Below are 21,095 nucleotides of genomic sequence, written 5' to 3'. Positions count from 1 at the left end.
TTTTCCAGATCAACGCACATCCGCGGTATTCTTTTGACGTCCACTTCGATCGTTGGTATCACAGGTACCTTGGCGGCTTACACCGTGGGATCTATGGTGTCGTACGCAGGCACGGGTTATATCGTGTTGATTATCAATATAATTCACATTATTGGGATCTATTTCATACCAGAGTCACCGGTGTTCTACGCTATAAAAGGTTTGTATGTTAAGATATTTATTTATTATATTTATGTAAATTCTATCTTTAGCCCATGTCCCCATTTCTTTCAAAGAAAGGGAAGAGAGGTGTGTTAAAGTGTATTTTCGAGTTATATCCGCGATAATTGGTATTTTGTTTTTTGATTAAAATTAAAGAAGTATTAAGAAAATAAAAAGCTTACTGCGATATTTTTCGGGTGAAGTTAAAGTCAAATGTAGCTTCAGAATTAGCATTTTTACCTACAGAAGTAAAAAAACATAATGTTTGCAAACAGAATTCAACAGCAAAGAAAAACTAGTTACTTGATCACGACGCGCTCGCGTGGTAAGGGTTCCGTAATATAACATTTTGCTATTACCATGGGGTTTGATAACAGAATTTTCATCATGTTTGTTTTTTATTAATAATAAATATATTTTAAAACTATGAAATACTCCATATTTTTTATTTATCCATACAAGTATAACTTCACCGCTCCATACTCACACTCACATCCACTGTCCGTTTTAATGATACGCTTAGGTTGCCTGTAAAATATTCCTTTTAGTGATAAGGCCGCCTTTACACCCTAACACTATTTACTTCAGGCCTTTGTTTTTCTTGGTACTGTTTGTGTTCGTGTTTCTTTGTGTATTGTTTGCAATAAAGTTATTCTATCTTTATTCTATAACCTTATATTATAAATGCGAAAGTGGTTTTGTATCTTTGTTTTTTACCCCTTCGCGGGATTTAAACAAATTGCATTTTGCTACCCTTGCTTGGTTTGATCGCTCCTGTCTTGTTGATAGTCCGCATGGACATAGTTTGCATCCTGGGTACGGCCGTAGGCTACATACTATCCCGGAAAAAAATCCCGTCTCGGGGAGTAGCTAGTACATATATATGATAATAATGTATTTTTGTACCCAGAAGATGGAGTAGAGAGGGGTTTGAAGAAAATATACAGTGACAAACGAACGGACAGACACCAGCGATCCCAAGAGGTTCCGTTTATCCATAATCAGGTACGGAACCCTAAACACAAATCAAACACTGGAAATTTTGTTGTGAATACACCAAAAATGCTCATACCTTATTTACATATAAAACACTTAAATATTTGCATAAATACACATATTTCGACTTCGTGTTATTTGAATAAAAGCACTTATAAAAACGTGATTGACTTCTATTTTATTGATAAATTAAATTGTTTGTTAACTATTGCAACCTAGGACTTGGGTATATGCACGTAGGAGAAGCCAAAGTCTCCGATAAATCCTAAAGAATGAGTATTGGATAGAAGGCGTTTCTTTGCGGAAATCCACAATGTATTATGAAAATTAAGCTTTATTTGCTATACTCCGCGAACAGCAGGAGAATCTGTATGGTGTAGTTTATAATTTTATCAATCCGTATACTCCACACCAAACAGATCCACGCCAATGTACCCTCTACGCACGTTTCGCTCCGAAACCGGACAATGAATAATTGTTAAGATCATTGTAAAGTCAACATCTCCTGAGGATGCTCCGGTTTCGTAAAGAATGAGCGCTAAAGGGGACAGTGGGTGAGTCATGTTAGTAACCAATGGCCGACGGGAAACCGGTAAGAACAGTGTCAAATGACATCAAGTCCACCGTTTTATTCCACCACAAGCTAGCCTTAGACTGCAATCTCACAATATGGTGGGTTATGGTGATGATGAAAATGATGTCTAAGATGGTTATGATAAGTGAGTTGTTAGAATTATATTAAAACCACACCTTAATTTGTATTATATCAAAGTAGTGATTTCATTAAAAAAATTGTTGTATCAACCCAATAAGGTCAAATGAAAAAGTTTAAATAGTTAGATTGATTCTATTACAAATTTGGTTTCTGATTCGCATGGCAAGGATCTAGAGTGCCCTTCCAGCTTCATTTTCCTTAATATAAACCTTCAAATCAAGAGTGAATAGGCATCTTCTAGGCAAGCGCGCTCCACCTTAGGCTGCACCATAACCTACCACCAGGTGTGATGGCAGTCAAGCGCTCGTCTATAAACATTAAAAAAAAACACACCTTAGCACAGACATTCATACAATTAGTTGGGGTTGTCAATTTATGAAAAAAAAAAAAAACGTATTCTCGCACCAGACAGACCAGTAAAAGTTAAGAAATTATGAATTCCCAAATCCCCCCCATCGGGGAACGAACCCGCTATTCTCTTACTTGTAACCTGTACCGCTCACCGTTGCGCCGGGGTTTTCGTCAAATTTATTATTTAATTAATAACTGTACTTCAATGCATATGGGCTTTGCCTGAAACATAAGTTTATTACTAAAATAGTTTTATACTAAAAAAAAACTTACGTCACTCACTGACTGACTGACTAATAAAGATCAATCTTTCTTGATTCTTGAAACATGACCGGAAGGAGTTAGCTCTGTTTTGTTACTTTCAAATAATAATATAAATTACATCAAGATATTATTTCAAATACGACATTAATTTTTGTAATCAAATGTAACATAATCCAAAAGTCTATTTGTATTATATGCCTTCGAAGAAACTCATATCATGTAAAACTTAAATCATAAGTTCTGTTCTTGCCATATCCACACTCGTTTTTCTCGCACCTCCGAATGTTGGCTGGTAAAACATTTGTAAACCGCTTTTTTTTTTGGTTTTTAATTTAGATCACTATGGGACTATTTCGAAACAAGCTCCTTTAGAACAAATAGATTGCCTACACTTGGAGGAATTATCAACTTTATAAATTTAAAATGCATATAAAGATTTTCGGAATCGACAGGATTTGAACCTGAGACTCTCTGGCAATCGCGGCCTGAGCGCTTTCTACAATTAAGCTACTTATGCCTACATAATATATGCCTTTTACATCAGTCTTATAGCGACTGTAGCGTCATCTAGTAGGAAACGTTGCAGTTTCGATACTCTTTCAAAGGTCCATATTACAGTGAGACACGTTTGAAACAAGAGATGACACATTGCTTTTTTATAATTTTTATAATTTTTATTAGTGTTTTACCTACACTTGGAGTAACTATCAAATTAGTATATGCCTTTCACATCAGTCTTATAGCGACTGTAGCGTCATCTAGTAGGAAACGTTGCAGTTTCGATACTTTTTCAAAGGTCCATATTACAATGAGACACGTTTGAAACAAGAGATGACACATTGCTTTTTTATAATTTTTATAACTTTTATTAGTGTTTTACCTACACTTGGAGGAATTATCAATTTTATAAATTTAAAATGGCATATATTAATTTCGGCATCGACGGTAGCCGTAGCTTAATTGGAGAAAGCGCTCAGGCCGCGATTGCCAGAGAGTGGCAAATCAAATTTTTTCGGTTCCGTAATTTTTTATATGCATTTGAAATTTATAAAATAAATTGCAAATCCGTCCTCATAAAACGGAGCTATACCTGAAAATACTTAAACAAAAACAAACATCTGAATTTATAAAAGGGGGGACCTTTTGAAGTAATTTAAAAGTAATTTTAACTTTGAACTTTTTTCCTCAGGCAAACAAATGGAAGCCAAAAAAACTCTTCGCTTGCTAGGAAGGTTGGATGATTTGGACAACGTTTTCGACTCGGTTAAAGGCACCAACCCTGGTGAGGCCAACAGTTGGAAGGCGTGGGTCAAGATCTTCACCGTGAAGGCGAACAGGAGGTCTTTATTCATAACCTTGAGCCTATGCACGTTGCAGCAGACCAGTGGAGTTGCTGCTGTGCTGTTCTTCGCAACCACTATTTTTCAAATTGCTGGCTCCACTATCAGGTAGCTTGAGTTTATTATATTTATCTTTTTTCAAAATTCAAATTCAAATTCGAAATTTCTTTATTCATGTAGGCCTATCACAGGCACTTATGAAGCGTTCATACATATTTGTTTACATAATTGTAAGGGGATGGTGATAACTTCGTTCGCCAATTTAAATCTAAAGTCACAACAAACTTGGCCGGGTAATTTTTTTTTTGTTATCACCATCTCACAGTTATTTTATATTAAGCTTTGAAGCTAGAGCAATTCACACCCAAGCTTTTATATCGTTTAAGTAATCCAAAGTAACAAGCTACGCTTACTTTGGGATTAGATGGCAATGTGTGTTTTGTCGTAGGATATTTATTTATATATAAAAAAAAAATTGGTAAATAAAATAGCTATCCAATTATTTGTCAATAAATAACGAAAAAAAAAAAACAGATGAGTCGTGCAAAATAAAAAGAAAAAAAAAAAAAATTTAAAACAATGGAATAAAATGTACATCATATCTATAGAAATAGATAGATATATACCATATGGTGATATACCATCCATGTTAATTTTACATGGATATATATAGATATACTATATAGTCTTGCAGTTTTCGTTTTTTATTAATTGCAATTAAACTACACTGAATTAATTAATCATTCGCATTCAGTGACCTACAATCGTCGATTAGAATTTAAAAAAAAAAATTTAACTCAAATAATAAATTTTTTCCCAAGTTAGAGTTTTTTCGGGTTTCACACATGACGGACAGGAAAATTTTTTGACCTATTTTGGTGTTTTTTTCCAATTCTATTGCAGTAAATCAATTTTTTAAAAGTATGGAATTAATCTCCATTAAATTATCTCGACATTAGTATGCAAAATATTTTGATTCCGTGAACTAACAAGGCTAAAATAATAAAAATAGCCGCCGAAATGAGGCGAAAAAAATTTTTCGATCGTAAAGCACTCTCTGATGCTTCGCATCATGAGTCGTGAAAAAAATCGGTTTCTACGCGACATCGCACCGGAACATTATATCGCTTAGCGCCACGTCCATCATGATTAACCCATTGGGGGCCCACTACAGGTCATAGTCTCTTCTAAGAATGTAAGGGTGCTATGCCATAGTCCACCACACTGGCCAAGTACGGATTCGCAGACTTCACACATCTTTGAGGACGTTATGGAGAACTCTCAGGCATGCAGGTTCCTCGCGATATTTTCCTTTAAAGTAGCAAGTGATGTTTTAAATTACTTAAGATAAACTGAGAGATGTTCTCAAATTTGGACTACGGCCTAAACTCTTTTTATTCTTCTTCTCTCTTCTCATATAAGAATAAGAAGAGTTTGATCATGGGTTGAGAAGAGATTGAGAATGGGTTGATCGTGATGATTATTTTTACCCTTTATTTGTACACCACACGAAGTAAAAGAGTTATACAAGAAAAAAAGAAATAAAAAAATAGAAGCAGAATACAAAAGGCGGCCTTATCGCTTAGTAGCGATCTTTGCCAGGCAACCTTACAATTGATGATAACTTAAAAGAAAACCTTAATAGCAGATTATTTGTGTCTCTGGTAGTAGACTTTGGGGGGGACCGGGGACTCGAGCTCTTTTTAAAGATTAACAAAGGGTTAACGAGACTACGCTTTTTTATTCCTCTACAAGAAAGCCCTTGGCTGCAATCTCATCTGGTGGTAAGTGATGATGCAGTCTAAGATGGTAGCGGGCTAACCTAAGGATTATGACAGTTATATAACATCCATACCCTTAATCGGTTTCTACGTGTCATCGTATCGGAACGCTAAATCGCTTAGCTTTTTTGTCTGTAGGGTGGTAATTAGCCGAGGCCGAAGCCTCCCACCAGATAACACCAGAGAATATTCAGAAATTTTAAATTCCCAAACCCATACCGGGAATCGAACCCGGGACCTCCACGTTACAAATATAGCGCTCACCTCTGAGCCAGGGAGGTCGCCAAAATCGGGAGGGTGAGTAGCTGCCTTGCTCAAAGAGTTTGGCCATCCAAAGCTGCCAGTAACTTATTTTTTTTATTCATTATTTTTTCGGATTGTGTGTAGCTGAACAACCAGTATCTCAAGCACTATACCTCGCTTCGGTGGTTTCGATAACGTTTTAGATTTCATTTAGTTTTGTTTAAGCTACAGCTGTACCAAAATAAAACTGCCCCACTACACTACACTAATATTTCTGTAGCTATGCTAGTATAGTGCTAAAAGCAACGCTATATATATTAGTTACTTTTATGTAATCACTGTTTTTGACAAAAAAAAATAACATAGCTTATGTACAAAAAGCCACTAATATTATATTATTTCCAGACCCGATTTGGCAACTATTATAATTGGCGCGACGAGATTATTAGCGAGTTGTGTGGCACCGTTTGTGGTCGAGAGAGCGGGACGGAGGATATTGCTGCTCGTTTCAACTGCCTTTTGCGCGGTCAGTTTGGTAAGTACGCAAAACCTATACAATGAACTTTACGTTCCTGGATCTGTAGTAAAAATAACATTAGTTCAAGTTCTGATTTTAAAATATGTAGGTACATTCGAAATTTAAAAAAAAAACCCCTTTTTTCAATATCGTGTATACTGAATCATATTGAGTAATTTTTTTTTTAATCAATATAACAATATAGTAAAAAAAACACCATTTTGTGGTATACATTTCAACTTGGAGTTGAAATTTATCATAGGTTATTGTATTCTACCAGTCAAGTTTCAAGTTGTGAAAACATATGTAAAGCGCCATTTTGAGACGGCGGCCATCTTGGACCGATTTTCATCAAACATAGCTAAGAACACTCCCGACTAATTCTCTTTCATAACAAAAAAAAAAACCAAATCAAAATCGATTCATTCGTTCGGGAAATACAATGCTACAGACAGACACACACACAGCCGCCGGAGGTTAAAAATAAAATCATCGTAATCATATCAACTCATTACCGGCCCCTTTACAGGACACGGGAATCATCATCATCCCACCATGATAAGGGGTTAAGCCCGTAGTCCACCACGCTGGCCCAGTGTGGATTGGTGGACTTTAGACACCTTTGAGAAAATTATGGAAAACTCTCAGGTATGCAGGTTTCCTCACGATGTTGTCCTTCAGTGATATTTTAATTGCTTAAAACGCACATAACTTAGAAAAATTAAAGGTGCGTTCTGGAATTCAAACTCACCCCCCCCACGAAAGTGAAGTCGAAGTCCTACCCACTGGGCTATCACCGCTCCTAAAAAAATAAACTTTTTAATTATTTTCAGTCAACTCTTGGAACATATTTCTACCTGTCGAGGATAGAGAGCACGGTGATCGCTGAAGTCGGGTGGCTACCCCTAGTCGCACTTATCATGTACTTCTTTTTCTATGAAATTGGTAAGTTGGGACCCATCAGTTACGTAAACCATAATATTCTATTTCAAATAATTCAGTTTCCATGGTAACAAAAGCAACACGTGTATTGCATTCTATCTCACTCTCTCACCGACTTGATCCTATACATTTATGTGTTTGTATCTTCATCGTTAGACGTTTTCGTTTCATCGAGTTTCAAATCAAAACGATTCATTTAATGAATGAATGAATGAATATACTTTTATTGCATACAACAAAGAGTCAATAAAACAGAAAAGCAATAATTAAATAGCGTTTACAATTTTGCAGCCTTATCGCCGCTACATAGTGATCTTTTATTTATAAATAAATAATTAATAGAAAAATATACTACGACAATACACACATTGCCATCTAGTCCCAAAGTAAGCGTACCTTGTGTTATGGGTACTAAGATAACTGTTGAATATTTTTTATGGATAATATACATAAATACTTATAATATATAGATCCCACCACTGAAAAATATTCATGTTCATCACACAAATATTGTCCAGAAAGGGTCGCTTCCCACTGCGCCAATCGGTGTGAATAATTTTGTGTGACAATTAATAAAAAACAATTATGGTGTGATAGTATTACTATTTTACAGGTTTCGGCACAATGCCCAGTGCTCTAGTGGGGGAGATGTTCAGAGGCAACGCACGCAGTACCGGCTCAGCCGTTTCCATGACGACCGCGTGGCTGATCGGTTTCGGCGTAGCCACCGGTTTCGGCACCATGGTCAAAGTTCTAGGCGGGGACGTCACGTTCGGGATTTTCTCCGCATCCTGCATAGTAGCCTTTTGGTTCACGTACCAATTCGTACCGGAGACTAAGGGGAAGAATCTTAATGAAATCCAGGAAATGTTGAGCAGATAATACGGAATTAGCAAGAATACCACGAAAGAAAAAGAGTTATTTTTATATGCATTAAAGATTTGATATACGTACACCCTGTATAAATTATGTTTTAATCTATAGAACCCGATTACTCTCTTAAAATATATAAACAGGTAATCTCCCCCAGTAAACATTTTTATCTTTTACATTTTCCAAAAAAAATATGGTTTATTTACCAAGCTATTTTGGACGAAACAGTATTATTTCTTATCCAATTAAATACATTATATTCGTTGTGCATTTCATGAAGATCAAAGTTGCCATTTGTATATCATTAAAAAAGAATATACCGGATGTTTGGTGCATCGTGTGCCAAATCGAATCTGATGATTGGAGGGGTCTTTGGCTATCTCTTCAGCCCTCGTAAAAAAATCTTGCTCAAACGGTTTTTTTTATACTGATTTTAAATTGTTTTTTTAAAAATTGTAAAAATTCTACATTTAAATTTTAATAAAAAATAAAGTTGTTAAGTATTAATTAATTTTCTTTTTAATCTTTAATTTGTAACGTTTTACGCTTCTTTTGAAACTAGAATTACACGCCAGCAACATCTAGTTTTTGTTTTACAGCCCCGCAAAGTTTTTTTTACGTAAAAAAATAAGCTTGAACGTCAACTTTCGGTTTTAATAAAAAAAAAACTAAAAGTGATCATGTTCTTCCAATTTTTTTAAAACATCTCTGGACTGTCCCCTTTCTAATGGTGTGCAATATGCCATGAAAAGTAATTAGTAACATCACTAATTTTCAAATTTTCTAAACTTAGTCACAATTTTCTAATATTCAACAGATGAAAGAAAAACAAGTTTTTGCGTAAATAAAACTCACAAGCAGGTAAAATTTTTAAATTTCGTAGGTTTTACTTGAAATAAAAATAATACATTGCATTTGAAACATTTATTTCATAATTTTTACAAATTCTGCTCAAATTGTTCACCCCTGTTTCGAATGCAGGCCCGACATCTTTGACGTATTGTTACAGTTGTAGTCCGAAGCCGTATTTCGTTCTTAATTGTACCGAAGGCCGCTTCTATGCGTTGTATTAGTACCTCCCTCGTTGGGACTTCTGTGGCGTATACTAGCTCTTTGGCACGTCCCCAGACATAAAAATCTAACGGAGTTAAGTCTGGGGAACGTGGAGGCCATGCAATAGGCCCATCGCGCCCAATCCACGAATTGGGGAACACATTATCGAGGTATTCCCTCACAGTTAAACGCCAATGCGCGGGACAGCCGTCATTTTGAAATACTATGGGCACATCTTCATTAAACACGGGCACCTCGGCCAATAATTCCGGCAGATCATTTTGCAGGAACTCTAAATAATTATCGCCATTTAAGTTATCAGGCAGGTAGTGCGGTCCAATTACCTGATTCCCAATCACTCCTGCCCAAACGTTCACACTAAACCGTCTTTGAAAAGATTGCTGTCTTTTGGCATGTGGGTTTTGCCGTTTCGGTGCCCAATGGTGTAAATTGTGCAAGTTAAGAATCCCTTCTCTGGTAAATTTGGATTCGTCAGTCCACAGTATTCTTTTTAAAAAATCAGGATTATCCACATCTGTGTGTAACAAAAACCGACAAAAGTGCATTCGTCTGTCAAAGTCGCCACCCTCAAGACCTGCAACAACCAAAAATCTTTTTAATTCCCCTTGAGCAGTAATTAATTGCACTAGAAGATTATGGATACCTGCTAAACAAAGGCAACGTCAAACAAAGGTTTTAAATTACGTACCTTGAACCGGAGTCTCGTGGAATGGATATTTTTCGTTTTGTCGAAGGACTTTCCACACTTTCCATATTGAAATATCAAGTTGTGCCGCCACATATCTAATGCTTCTTGTGTCGTCTTCCTCAAAAAGTGCCAGTATTCTCTCGTCCACTTCAACATTATGTCGCACAACATGTCCCCTTGGTTCATGAAAATTGACACTCCCAGTCTCGCGTAAACGTCGGTATGTGTCTTGGAAGACTCTGCGGCCAGGTAATCGTCGACCAGGAAAGCGTTCCTGGTAAAGTCGTTGCGCTGCACGAGCGACACCACGGGCTGCACCATAAACCATTATGATGTCCGCATATTCCTCGTTAGAGTATGTCGTCATTGCAACAACAAAAAAGTCAACAAAGTTTAACAATAACACCAAAAGTAAATAAAACGTAACAAAAAACAACAAAACTTAACGAAAACTAAATAAAAGAATCGTGGAGTACAGTAAGCTAGCACACACGTTAGGCAGCAGAGGCAGTGATGTCTCGACTAAAAAATAAGATGGCCGCCGTGTCGACGCGACGCGGGGCCCGTTCGCGATTGGTTCAAACAGGTTTGCACTATGCAAGAAAGGAATAGAAGATAGATTTCGCTTCACTAGAGTGAAAAAACTATTTTTGCCTGTTTAAACGAACAACGGGCGTATAACTTTATGAAAGAGACAGAAAATGTCATCTGCCTTGTGAATTGTGAGTGTTATTTACGCAAACCCTTGTTTTTCTTTCACCTGTTGAATATTAGAAAATTGCGACCAAGTTTAGAAAATTTGAAAATTAGTGATGTTACTAATTACTTTTCATGGCATATTGCACACCATTAGAAAGGGGACAGTCCAGAGATGTTTTAAAAAAATTGGAAGAACATGATCACTTTTAGTTTTTTTTTTATTAAAACCGAAAGTTGACGTTCAAGCTTATTTTTTTACGTAAAAAAAACTTTGCGGGGCTGTAAAACAAAAACTAGATGTTGCTGGCGTGTAATTCTAGTTTCAAAAGAAGCGTAAAACGTTACAAATTAAAGATTAAAAAGAAAATTAATTAATACTTAACAACTTTATTTTTTATTAAAATTTAAATGTAGAATTTTTACAATTTTTAAAAAAACAATTTAAAATCAGTATAAAAAAAACCGTTTGAGCAAGATTTTTTTACGAGGGCTGAAGAGATAGCCAAAGACCCCTCCAATCATCAGATTCGATTTGGCACACGATGCACCAAACATCCTGTATAAGAGGATATCAATGATTTAAAAAGCGGGAATCGACCGGATTGCGGGCGCGACATAAGTCCCGTAAATAGCATAACTACATAAATACATTGCAGAAGCCGGGGGGGGGGGGGGCATTTTATTATTGTGTCTTAGAAGTTGCAATATCAATAATATTTTTTTCTTAATTTTTTTTTTTTTTTTAAATCTTTATTTATTCGGGACTTTTCTTAACAATGAGAATGACAGCTCCATCGTTCCCTTTACGAAAATTAATACTTCATACATCAAAGAAAGTTGATTTTCTGAATTTTAACGCCACTGAACTGTGTTTTAACCAACGCTGTATAAGTGTGTGACTGTGGACTGTGTGTATATAGTATTGCGATTTGATACCCATACATTTCGGAAACGCTTCCTTAATCTTATTAAGCTTCCAGAAGTCCCTATTAGTAACAAATTCCATGTACACGTTTCAAGATGTGTCTGAGATTGATAAGATAACAAGAATTATCCACGCTTATAACTTTATCTGGTATCTAATCTGTATAGCATGAAGAAAGAGACATTCACGTATCGATTTCTGTTAATAACAATTATAAAACTAGTTGTTTTTATAAGGTATTAAATAAGGTTCAACATATCAACCCATTACCGACAGCGGGGCTAGCACAGCCAGAAGACAAAAATTACATCCTCCGATTATATCCACTGACAAGGGATATAATTGACATGTCCACCTGCACGGATAGCATGGGCAGGAACCAATAATATCCCGGTAAAGGGTAAAAATGTATCTTCTTCCACAGCTTCATCAACTCTCAGAGCACTGGCGCGCAAGTAGAAATAATATCCAAATAATATATGTGTATTAATAAACGAGGGTTAACTTCTCCTATTCCATGTTCCCGTGCTTTAGCAGGTGGACACGTTCATTATATCCCTTGTCAGGGGATATAATCGGGGGATATAAGGATATACTCGGAGGATCTTCTGCAGATAGTATATTATACAGGATTCCCGCATGGCCGTCGAAAGATGGAATACGCTTTTATAATATGATTCCTAAGGTAATTTTGGACCTACCAATGCATAAGTTTAAAGAATGTGTTAAAACACATTTATTACAGCGAGGTTATTATACAATTGATGAATTTCTTAATGACAAGGTTGCTTGGAAGCTGCCGGCTCCGCTTTCATCTCTCACAAGATAGAAAAATGAATTTTGAAATGTAAAATGTAAATTGTTAATGTTGGAAAAGAGCAACTGCTGAGTTTCTTGCCGGCTTCTTCTCGGTAGAATCTGCCTTCCGAACCGGTGGTAGAGTCACTACAAACAGACAGACTTGATGTTTCAAAAGTGCATATTAGGCCTACTTGAAATAAATGAATAAAAAAAAAAAAAATAGCAAAAACGTAAAGGCGTAAATAGGTTTAAATTAAGGTTTTCCACTTTTTTTTTCATTGTCTGTGTAAATTTAGGTTCCCGATTATTTTTTTATCGATATTATTTAAAAACTGACTGTTACGTCCCTACACAATGTATTATCTTTGAAAACAAGATGTGTATTTTTGTTTTATATGCAAATTATGTGAATCTCCCGCTTGGTTATTTGCCCTGTCTGCATTCTAATGTTTTATTTTATATAATCTGCCGGGTTGCTAACGAAGTGATTTGAAAACAAACAAATAGCAAAATGTTCTTACGAATTACTGGAGTAAAAAGACAAGTGCTGATATCATCTATATGTGAGTTTAGTTTTTTTTGATATGTTATCATTCGATCGACATCTGTAAATCAGTAGTTCAGGGTGATAGAAGTTTTTTTAGGTTAGCCCTTGACTGTAATCTCACCTGGTGGTAAATAATGTAGAGTCTAAGATTGTAAAAGACTGACCTGTTAGGGGTATGGCAGTTATGTTACACCAATACCCCTAATATCGGTTTCTACGTAACATCGCTGAATCGCTTGGCAGCACATCTTTGTCGTTGAAGTGGTAACTAGCCACGGCCGAAGCCTCATACCAGACGATTATAGTTTAAGATGGTAACTGCCTAGCCTGTTTGGGTATCGGACACCGTACCAGATTGCTAAATTGCTTGGCGGCACGCCGAGCCACCCACCAAACCAGACCAAAGAATTGAGAAGTTATAAATTCAAACCAGGGTCCTCTAATTTATAAGAAACCCCTCGACCTATAGTTGATTACATTAAAAGTAACTAGTTTTGCTCTACGAGTTTTTTTAACTGAAATAAAATATTGTCTCTACTCGTTACCACTCTGTAATGTAACATCAGTAAAAACAAGCATTCTATCGAGCGGTCACTGACGCGACTATGAGACGTTGTCCAATCACATGTATTTGGTTTCACAGTGTAATGTAATCTTACAGAAATAACATGATTGATAAATTTGTTTGTATGTAATAAATCAACACTGAATTTTGTAAAGTCGTAGAGCAAAAGTTGTTATTTTTGATTAAAGGAACTACAAGTTTATAAGTGTATAAAAGTGAATAGCTGTCCGTTAGTCCCACTAAAACTCGAGAACGGCTGCACCCATTTTAATTCTTGAAATATTCCTAGACGTCTAGGAAAGGTTTCAAAGGTGAGAAAATATTGTAAGAGACAAAAAATCTATTGTAAGATTTGCGAGGAAAATTCCCGAAAAGGATAGATTTTATATTAGTTATAATACATCTGTACGTGCGATTTTTACCGGACCTACAAACAACTGGACGGATTTTGATATCACACACGTAATATGTGTATATTTCATTGGGTTCTTGGTTGCTTTGCTTAGTGCAGAATATTAGTAAGGATTTCGGCTTCTTAGCACGCACTTCTAACCTTTCTAAGTAACGTACTATCACTTGCTTCAACGATGAAGGAAAACATCGTAAGGAAACCTGTACAGAGAGTCCATAATGTTTTAAAGGCGTATGACAACACCGATCCGCACTGGGCCAGCGTGGTGGACTGCGGCCTAATTCCTTCTATTTGTGGGAGGAGGCCCGTGCCCTGTGGGTCGGGAATTTGTTTATTAACATTATATATTGGGATACAGAAGGCGGCCTTATCGCCAAACTGATGTTGGGTTATGATATGACAGAGATAAGTCTTCATTCCAGTGTATCTCGGACAGCTGATAGTGGGGTTTTTTGGGGGATGGCCTGGACCCATAATACCAAAGCTGCGTGACCCCAACGAATCACCAATTCCATACAGACTGACGGAAACAGAATTGTCTCTAGTGGCCACAATGACTATGCTAGGGTCTATACCAGGTTTGTTTTTTTTTACGTTCCGTACCCAAAGGGTAAAACAGGACCCTATTACTAAGACTCCGCTGTCCGACCGTCTGACTCACTGTTTGTCGGTCACCAGGCTGTATGTACCTCATGAGCCGAAAAAGTTGAAATTTTCAAAGATGATGTATTTATGTTGCTGACATAACAAAAAAAATTGCCATTTTTATAGATGATACGGAACCCTTCGTGCGGAAGTCCGACTCAGACTTAGCCGGTTTTCTTATATTAATAAGAGAAGAGTTTCTTTGTTTGTTTATTTGAGCGCGATGATCTCGGGAACTATTAAAATTGTAAATATATTAAATTAATGGCTATTAAAATTTATAAATCTTGAATTACAGGTCCATATGCGAGTGGGTGGTTATCAAACAGTATAGGAAGGAAGCCATGCATAATAGCAGGGGGTGTGTTATCAGTTATAGGCTCGGCTATTCTGGCAGCTGCGGAAAATTTAGCAATGTTGTATTGCGGGAGATTGCTATTAGGTTTTGCAGGGGGCATTATCAGTGTTATGATTGTCGTTTATATTGGCGAGATTGCGTAAGTATCTAGTATTTTCAAGCTGTATTTTTCTTTTGTATCTTTACGGACGAAGACAAAGTCAAGTGTTCATGTTATACACGTATACGTGTATCTATAAATTTTTCAATGAAAAATCCAACTAAGTTTTTTTCTTAGTCATTTTATCGTTTTTTTAATAATACAAGTTATTAATCGATTTGCAAATAGTAATGTTAGACACTCTTATTGTAATGTATTAATTTATCTCAAAAATATTTTATTATTAAGTAATTTTTATTAATATTATTGATGCATTGTGAATGAGATAAACTTTGAATCCTAATTCTTTACAGGCTGAGGGCTGGATTATTGCTTTTATTACTCTGTAATCATACAGAGTAAAAATAACAATAATCCATTACACTGCTCCAATGAAAATACTAATACCGATTTTGTTAACAGCTCGACAAGTATAAGAGGCATTCTTTTAACTGGATTCGGAATTACTATGACGGTTGGCTCAATATTGTTGTTCTCCATAGGACCATATCTGTCATATTTTCGAACAACCTCTGTGGGCTTGGCTTTGGCAATAGCTTTTACATTTGGTGCGATAATGTTACCAGAGTCTCCTACCTTTTATATTATCAAAGGTAATAGGTACTAAGTAGGGTAGTATAATTTATTTTGTCGTGTGGTGACGGTAGATCTGAATACAGTTACCACTACCCTTCTTTGTTCCGCAGCACGGCTAGTATGGGCAGGAGACAATTATCTCCCCGGGGAAAAGATAAAAATGTATCTTCTCCCACAGCTTATCAACTCTCAGAGCACTGGCGCACAAGTGGAAATAATATCCAAATAACAAATTGAGAGTGTTCTGAAGAGTTGTTCGCGTTGATACCTCCTTCCCTGTTCTCTGACCGCACCTCACCTGTCATCTGATGTGTTTCCTCAAAAATACAATCTAGGGTTATCAGTAGCGTGCATAGAGGGTATGCACAGGGTATGCAGTTGATATAAAATTAAGAAAATCTCCAGTACGAGTTATAAATACTTAAGGGTAGGCTTTTTATAACTCTTACAATGCCTATGCTTAAGTTTTTATAACTCGTACTGGAGGTTTTCTTAATTTTATATCACCTGCATACCCTGTGCATACCCTCAATGCACGCCACTGAGGGTTATTCAAGGGGCGGATAAACAAATTTCTTAAAAGCCGGCAACGCATCAGTGGCTCCTCTGGTGCTGCAGATGTTTATGGGCGGCGGTGATCACTTATCATCAGGTGATCCACTTGCTCGTTTGCCCGCTATTAATATAAAAAAAAAAAAAAAAATAATGTGTACCTAATATTAAACGTACCTACCCACGTTCTAATCCATGTTCCCGTAATTAAGCAGCTGGAGACGTTAATTATATCCCCTGTCAAGGCAGTGGCGTGCACAGGGTTTTTGACCAGGGAATGCATAAAGCAGGTGCTTGGCATAAAATGGGAAAGTTTCCCTCCAACACGAGTTATCCCTATCCCTATCCCTACTAATATTATAAATGTGAATGTAAGTTTGTTTGTTACGCTTTCACGCAAAAACTACTTAACCGATCCTCATGAAACTTTGTAAACATATTCTTGGAAGTGTTAGAAGTAATATAGGACACTTTTTATCTCGACATTAAGCTCGGTTCCTTTGGGAGAGGGGATGAGTGTTAAACGATTTTACACCATAACTCCGACAAATTATAACCGATTAATATAATTCTTTTTGTACTATAGAGGTTATAATATGTGTTTAATTTTGCCCAAACTGTGGTTGGAGATAGAGGACAGAACTCCTCAGCGGACAGCAGCAAACCCCTCATTTAAGGCTTAGCGATACTGAAAACTTTAAATTTCTTTAGATCTACATCTAAATTAAATGCCACAGCAAAAAACAAAATCAAACGCAGACGAAGTCGCGGGCAACAGCTAGTATAAAATAATTTGTGTATGCAGTGCTTTTGTGCATGTATGAAGTGCACGCCACTGTGTCAGGGTACATAATGGGGGGCTTTAATATATGTCTCCAGCCTGTGCTAGCCCTGCTGGTGTCGTACGAGCATCCTCTGTGATACTCCTACCATCTGTCTGCCGAGATAGGTGATTATGGTCAAGACTTAAGAGAAATAACGAATATAAGAAACATTATTATTCCACTGCTGGAATAAAAACCTCTTAAGTCTTGACCATAATCACCTATCTCGGCAGACAGATGGTAGTAGTATCACATAGGATGCTCGTACGACACCAGCAGGGTGAGTTTTGTATTGAAATGTAAGACCCCCCCCCTAATAAATTATCAAAAATATATCAGTTTAGGCATCACTCAGTTACCTTTTAGTTATAAGGATAGGAATCATCATCATCATCGTATCAACCCATTACGGGCCCACTACAGGGCACGGGTTTCCTCCCATATTGAGAAGGGGGTTAAGGCCGTAGTTCACCACGCTGGCCCAGTGCAGATTTGTGGACTCACACACACCAATGAGAACACTATGGAGAACTCTCAGGCATGCAGGTTTCCTAACTTGTTTAATTGGTTATAACGCGCATAACTTTGAAAAGTGAAAGAAAAGTGAAGTCGAAGACCTACCTACGGGGCTATCGCCGCTTAAAGTATAGTTAGAAATAGATAGATAAAAAAGTATACTAAATTTAAATATCTCTTTATACTTAGGAAACAACGCTAAAGCAGAAGAAGTTTTACGAGATTTAGGTAGACCGGAAGACGTAGAGAAACTATTCGAAGCTAAAAAAGTGTTTACAGAAACTACTTATAAGCAAGACTGGCAAGAACTGTTCAGTATAAGAAGTAATAGAAAAGCTTTTGTCATAGCTGTCGTTATAAATGTATTACAAAACTGCAGCGGACTTTTGGCAGTGATTTTCTTCTCGGCATCCATATTCGAAATGGCTGGAACTACGATAAAATCGGACATATCGATGATAATAATTGTAGGTTTTCAGTTATTGGGAAGTGTTTTAACACCTTTCCTTATTGAGAGGACTGGGAGGAAGAGCATTCTGTTGGTATCTTGCGCCGCGTGCTGTATAAGCATGGTGAGTATAAATAAACTTAAAATTAAATTTTATGTAATAGTAGGTGAAATTTTTGTGACACAGCTCGTACAACTGCCATGCTATGCTATGCCTATTTCAGTCGCCAAGCATTGCTGTGGTCAGAAGGGTTGCCGTTAAAAGTCTCAGGGTGTTGTAATTTATAATTTCTTCAATCTTTATACTCCTCACCAGACAGACCTTCGGAAATGTACCCTCTATGCACGTTCTGCATACTCAGCAGATGTTGACTTGATAATGAATAATGGTTTATCACTTAACAATTATATAGCGTATAAAATTTTATGGAATTCCGCAAAGTGATGCCTGCTTCTATCCAATATCTTTTATACTGACCATTCAAAGCTTTATCTCAGAGTAAGATAGTCTTATAGAGGTCTAACTAAGGCGAACGGAAAAATATTATTGTTCGTTGATCGTCATTGATTTAAAAGAAAAAAAAGGAATTGTATTTAAATTTCGAAAAAATGTACATACAAAAACTCTATTTTTAAATTAAGAGTACTCTGCCAAGGTCAGAAAAGTACTTCAAGAGTTACTTGTGTAGTAGTGATTTACGTATGTGTGCCTCGGCTTCACCTCGGCCCAAATTGACACGTTCGTACATCAATGCCTCTTTTGCTGGCCACTGCAGTAATATACTATCACTAGCCATAGTAGTAAGGGACTGTCAAAGCCTATAAACACTTGAGACTTGAGATCTGTGGCACATGGAATGAGCAACGATGCTAAAATATGAACGAATGTTACGAGGAGTGAAGAGAAGAATCAGAATAAGGAGAAGAAAAAGAGGGAACACTTAAAAAATGTCGTCATGATGAAATGCTCTCCAATGCAGACTTGGAAAACATGACGCGAGTATTTAAAGTCCGTGTGAGTCGGGGACTTTTTTTTCTCGACAAACTAAGAAGAAGACTATATACACAGTCGCGACGCTGTCAGCATTTACCAAAATATAAAAGATGGTTAACTACTTTATCTCATCTCTATACTGTGGTATCCTGTTTTGCGTCTCATTATGAAAAGGGTTTTCAAAGTTAACTTTTGTTTATTTACTCTTACAGTTTATTCTGGGGTTATACTTTTATTTGGTTGTCTTGGAGAACTCTGTAATCAATCAATTCAAATGGTTGCCACTCGTGGTCCTAATTATTTATTTCATCAGTTATAACTTCGGTAAGTTTAGTTTTTAGATACAAATATAATTCTAGACATCGCATAAATAATTAAGCATTCGATTTAGGCGACGCCTTGGTTTAGTGAAAATGGGTATAAATTTACTAACTAATATTTTACTTTTAAATATATGTAATTATTCGTTTCTGGAAAAATACAAGATTGGGGACGAACAGATGGGGATAAATATTTCAGTTATTATTATACTTCTATTTACTTTTATATGATAAATTGTTCATCTGTTTGTCATTCCTTTGCGCTCTATCTAAGCAACCAGTCTGCTTGTTTTGTGACATAGATAGTTTTGATCCCGGAAAAACATTCCTATTTTTACCAATATGAGCGTTGTTGACACCCAATATCGTCTTTACTTTACGTCCAAAGAGGTCGTTTTGACCTTCCCTGGCGCAACGGTAAGTGCTGTGAATTAAAGTCGGAGGTTTCGGGTTCGATTTAAGGCAGGGGCAATTTGGAAATTTTTTAATTTCTGAATTTCTCTGGTCTTGTCTGGTCGGTGGCTTTGGTCGTGACTAGTTACCACACTACCGACAAAGAAGTGCCGCTAAGCGATTCAGTGCTCCGGTTCGATGTCGCGTAGAAGCCGATTAGGGAAATGACTACCATACTCCCTAACAGGTTAGGCCGCTACCATCTTATACTGCACCATCATTTTCCAAGCAGTCGAGGGATAATTTGTAGAGGAATAAAAAAAAACGTCCAATCAAACGACTTATCAGCGCAACTAGTAAATATATAAATTTTTTATTTTAGGTTACGGTATCATACCACATACGATAATCGGTGAAATGTTCACTCCAAACGTAAGAAGCAACGGATCGACTCTCTCCTTGAGCATAGCCTGGGTTTTTGGATTCACCGTGAACACAGTCTTCGGAGTGCTGATAGAAAGCGTTGGCGGACATCTCGCGTTTTGGTTCTTCTCTTCTATATGCGCCTGCGCATTTATTTTCACCATTTTCTACATTCCCGAGACAAAGGGAAAAAGTTTGTTGGTGATTCAAGAGCTTTTGAATAAATAGCAATTAAAATGTTTTTAAGCACCGTTGTTTTTTTCGTACACTTGGCCAACCAATGTAAAACCTGACTCTCGCAAATTTATTAGGCTCGCAATAAAAGTGCATTTATTCACTTTTGGGCATTAGTGTTCTGTGTTCTTTTACGAATTATTGCACTCTCATAGAGATAGGCGTTCATATCTCACTCCTTAGACAATCCATTTGATTAGCATCCAATGCGTGTTTTAAATGATAATAACTAAATTATTAGTGATAATACCCGGTATATCAGAACGCGGACGAGTTTGGTAACACCATAAAATAAAAGTTACACGCAAAACCAGCAAAAACTCTGAGAAGTGATAAACAGTTTCAAAACAATAGATATATTTCCACACGTAAGTTATTTCTAAATAATTAAAGCTGTTTTGATTAAAACATAAATTAAGCGTAGGCAACCTTCGAAGTCTTAAGTGATGTGTTACATTACAAACTTTTTTGTAATGTTTTCATTGTAATGTTGCCATAAGATGAAAACAAACATGGTATCTAATCTAATGTAGAACAAATCGATGATAATTAATGATTAAGGTGGCCCATGATGTTGAGGAAACGTACATGCTTGAGACTTCTCCATAATGTTCTCAAAGGCGTGTGAAGTCCACCAATCCGCACTGGGCCAGCATGATGGACTTCGGCCTAAACCCTTCTCATTGTTTGAGGAGCCCCCGTAGTGGGTTTATATGAT

The 21,095-nt window shown here is 36.7% G+C and overlaps 1 protein-coding gene across 1 annotated transcript in view; it reads left to right on the top strand.

Annotated features, from left to right (window-relative positions):
* Window positions 1-20,371, top strand: part of LOC120634076 — a 52,291-nt gene extending 31,920 nt beyond the window's left edge. The window contains exons 11-21 of the mRNA XM_039904469.1: window positions 9-199; window positions 3,717-3,975; window positions 6,297-6,426; window positions 7,242-7,353; window positions 7,964-8,224; window positions 14,357-14,512; window positions 14,878-15,076; window positions 15,500-15,690; window positions 17,755-18,137; window positions 19,220-19,331; window positions 20,103-20,371. Coding sequence (XP_039760403.1) covers window positions 9-199; window positions 3,717-3,975; window positions 6,297-6,426; window positions 7,242-7,353; window positions 7,964-8,224; window positions 14,357-14,512; window positions 14,878-15,076; window positions 15,500-15,690; window positions 17,755-18,137; window positions 19,220-19,331; window positions 20,103-20,371 — 2,263 coding nt within the window. The remainder of the gene's footprint in view (window positions 1-8; window positions 200-3,716; window positions 3,976-6,296; window positions 6,427-7,241; window positions 7,354-7,963; window positions 8,225-14,356; window positions 14,513-14,877; window positions 15,077-15,499; window positions 15,691-17,754; window positions 18,138-19,219; window positions 19,332-20,102) is intronic.
* Window positions 20,372-21,095: the final 724 nt, after the last annotated feature.

Source organism: Pararge aegeria, chromosome 23 (assembly GCF_905163445.1).
Source record: "Pararge aegeria chromosome 23, ilParAegt1.1, whole genome shotgun sequence".
Classification (NCBI taxonomy): domain Eukaryota; kingdom Metazoa; phylum Arthropoda; class Insecta; order Lepidoptera; family Nymphalidae; genus Pararge; species Pararge aegeria.
Note: the sequence above shows the minus strand (reverse complement) of the source record. Positions and strands in the feature narration are given on the sequence as shown.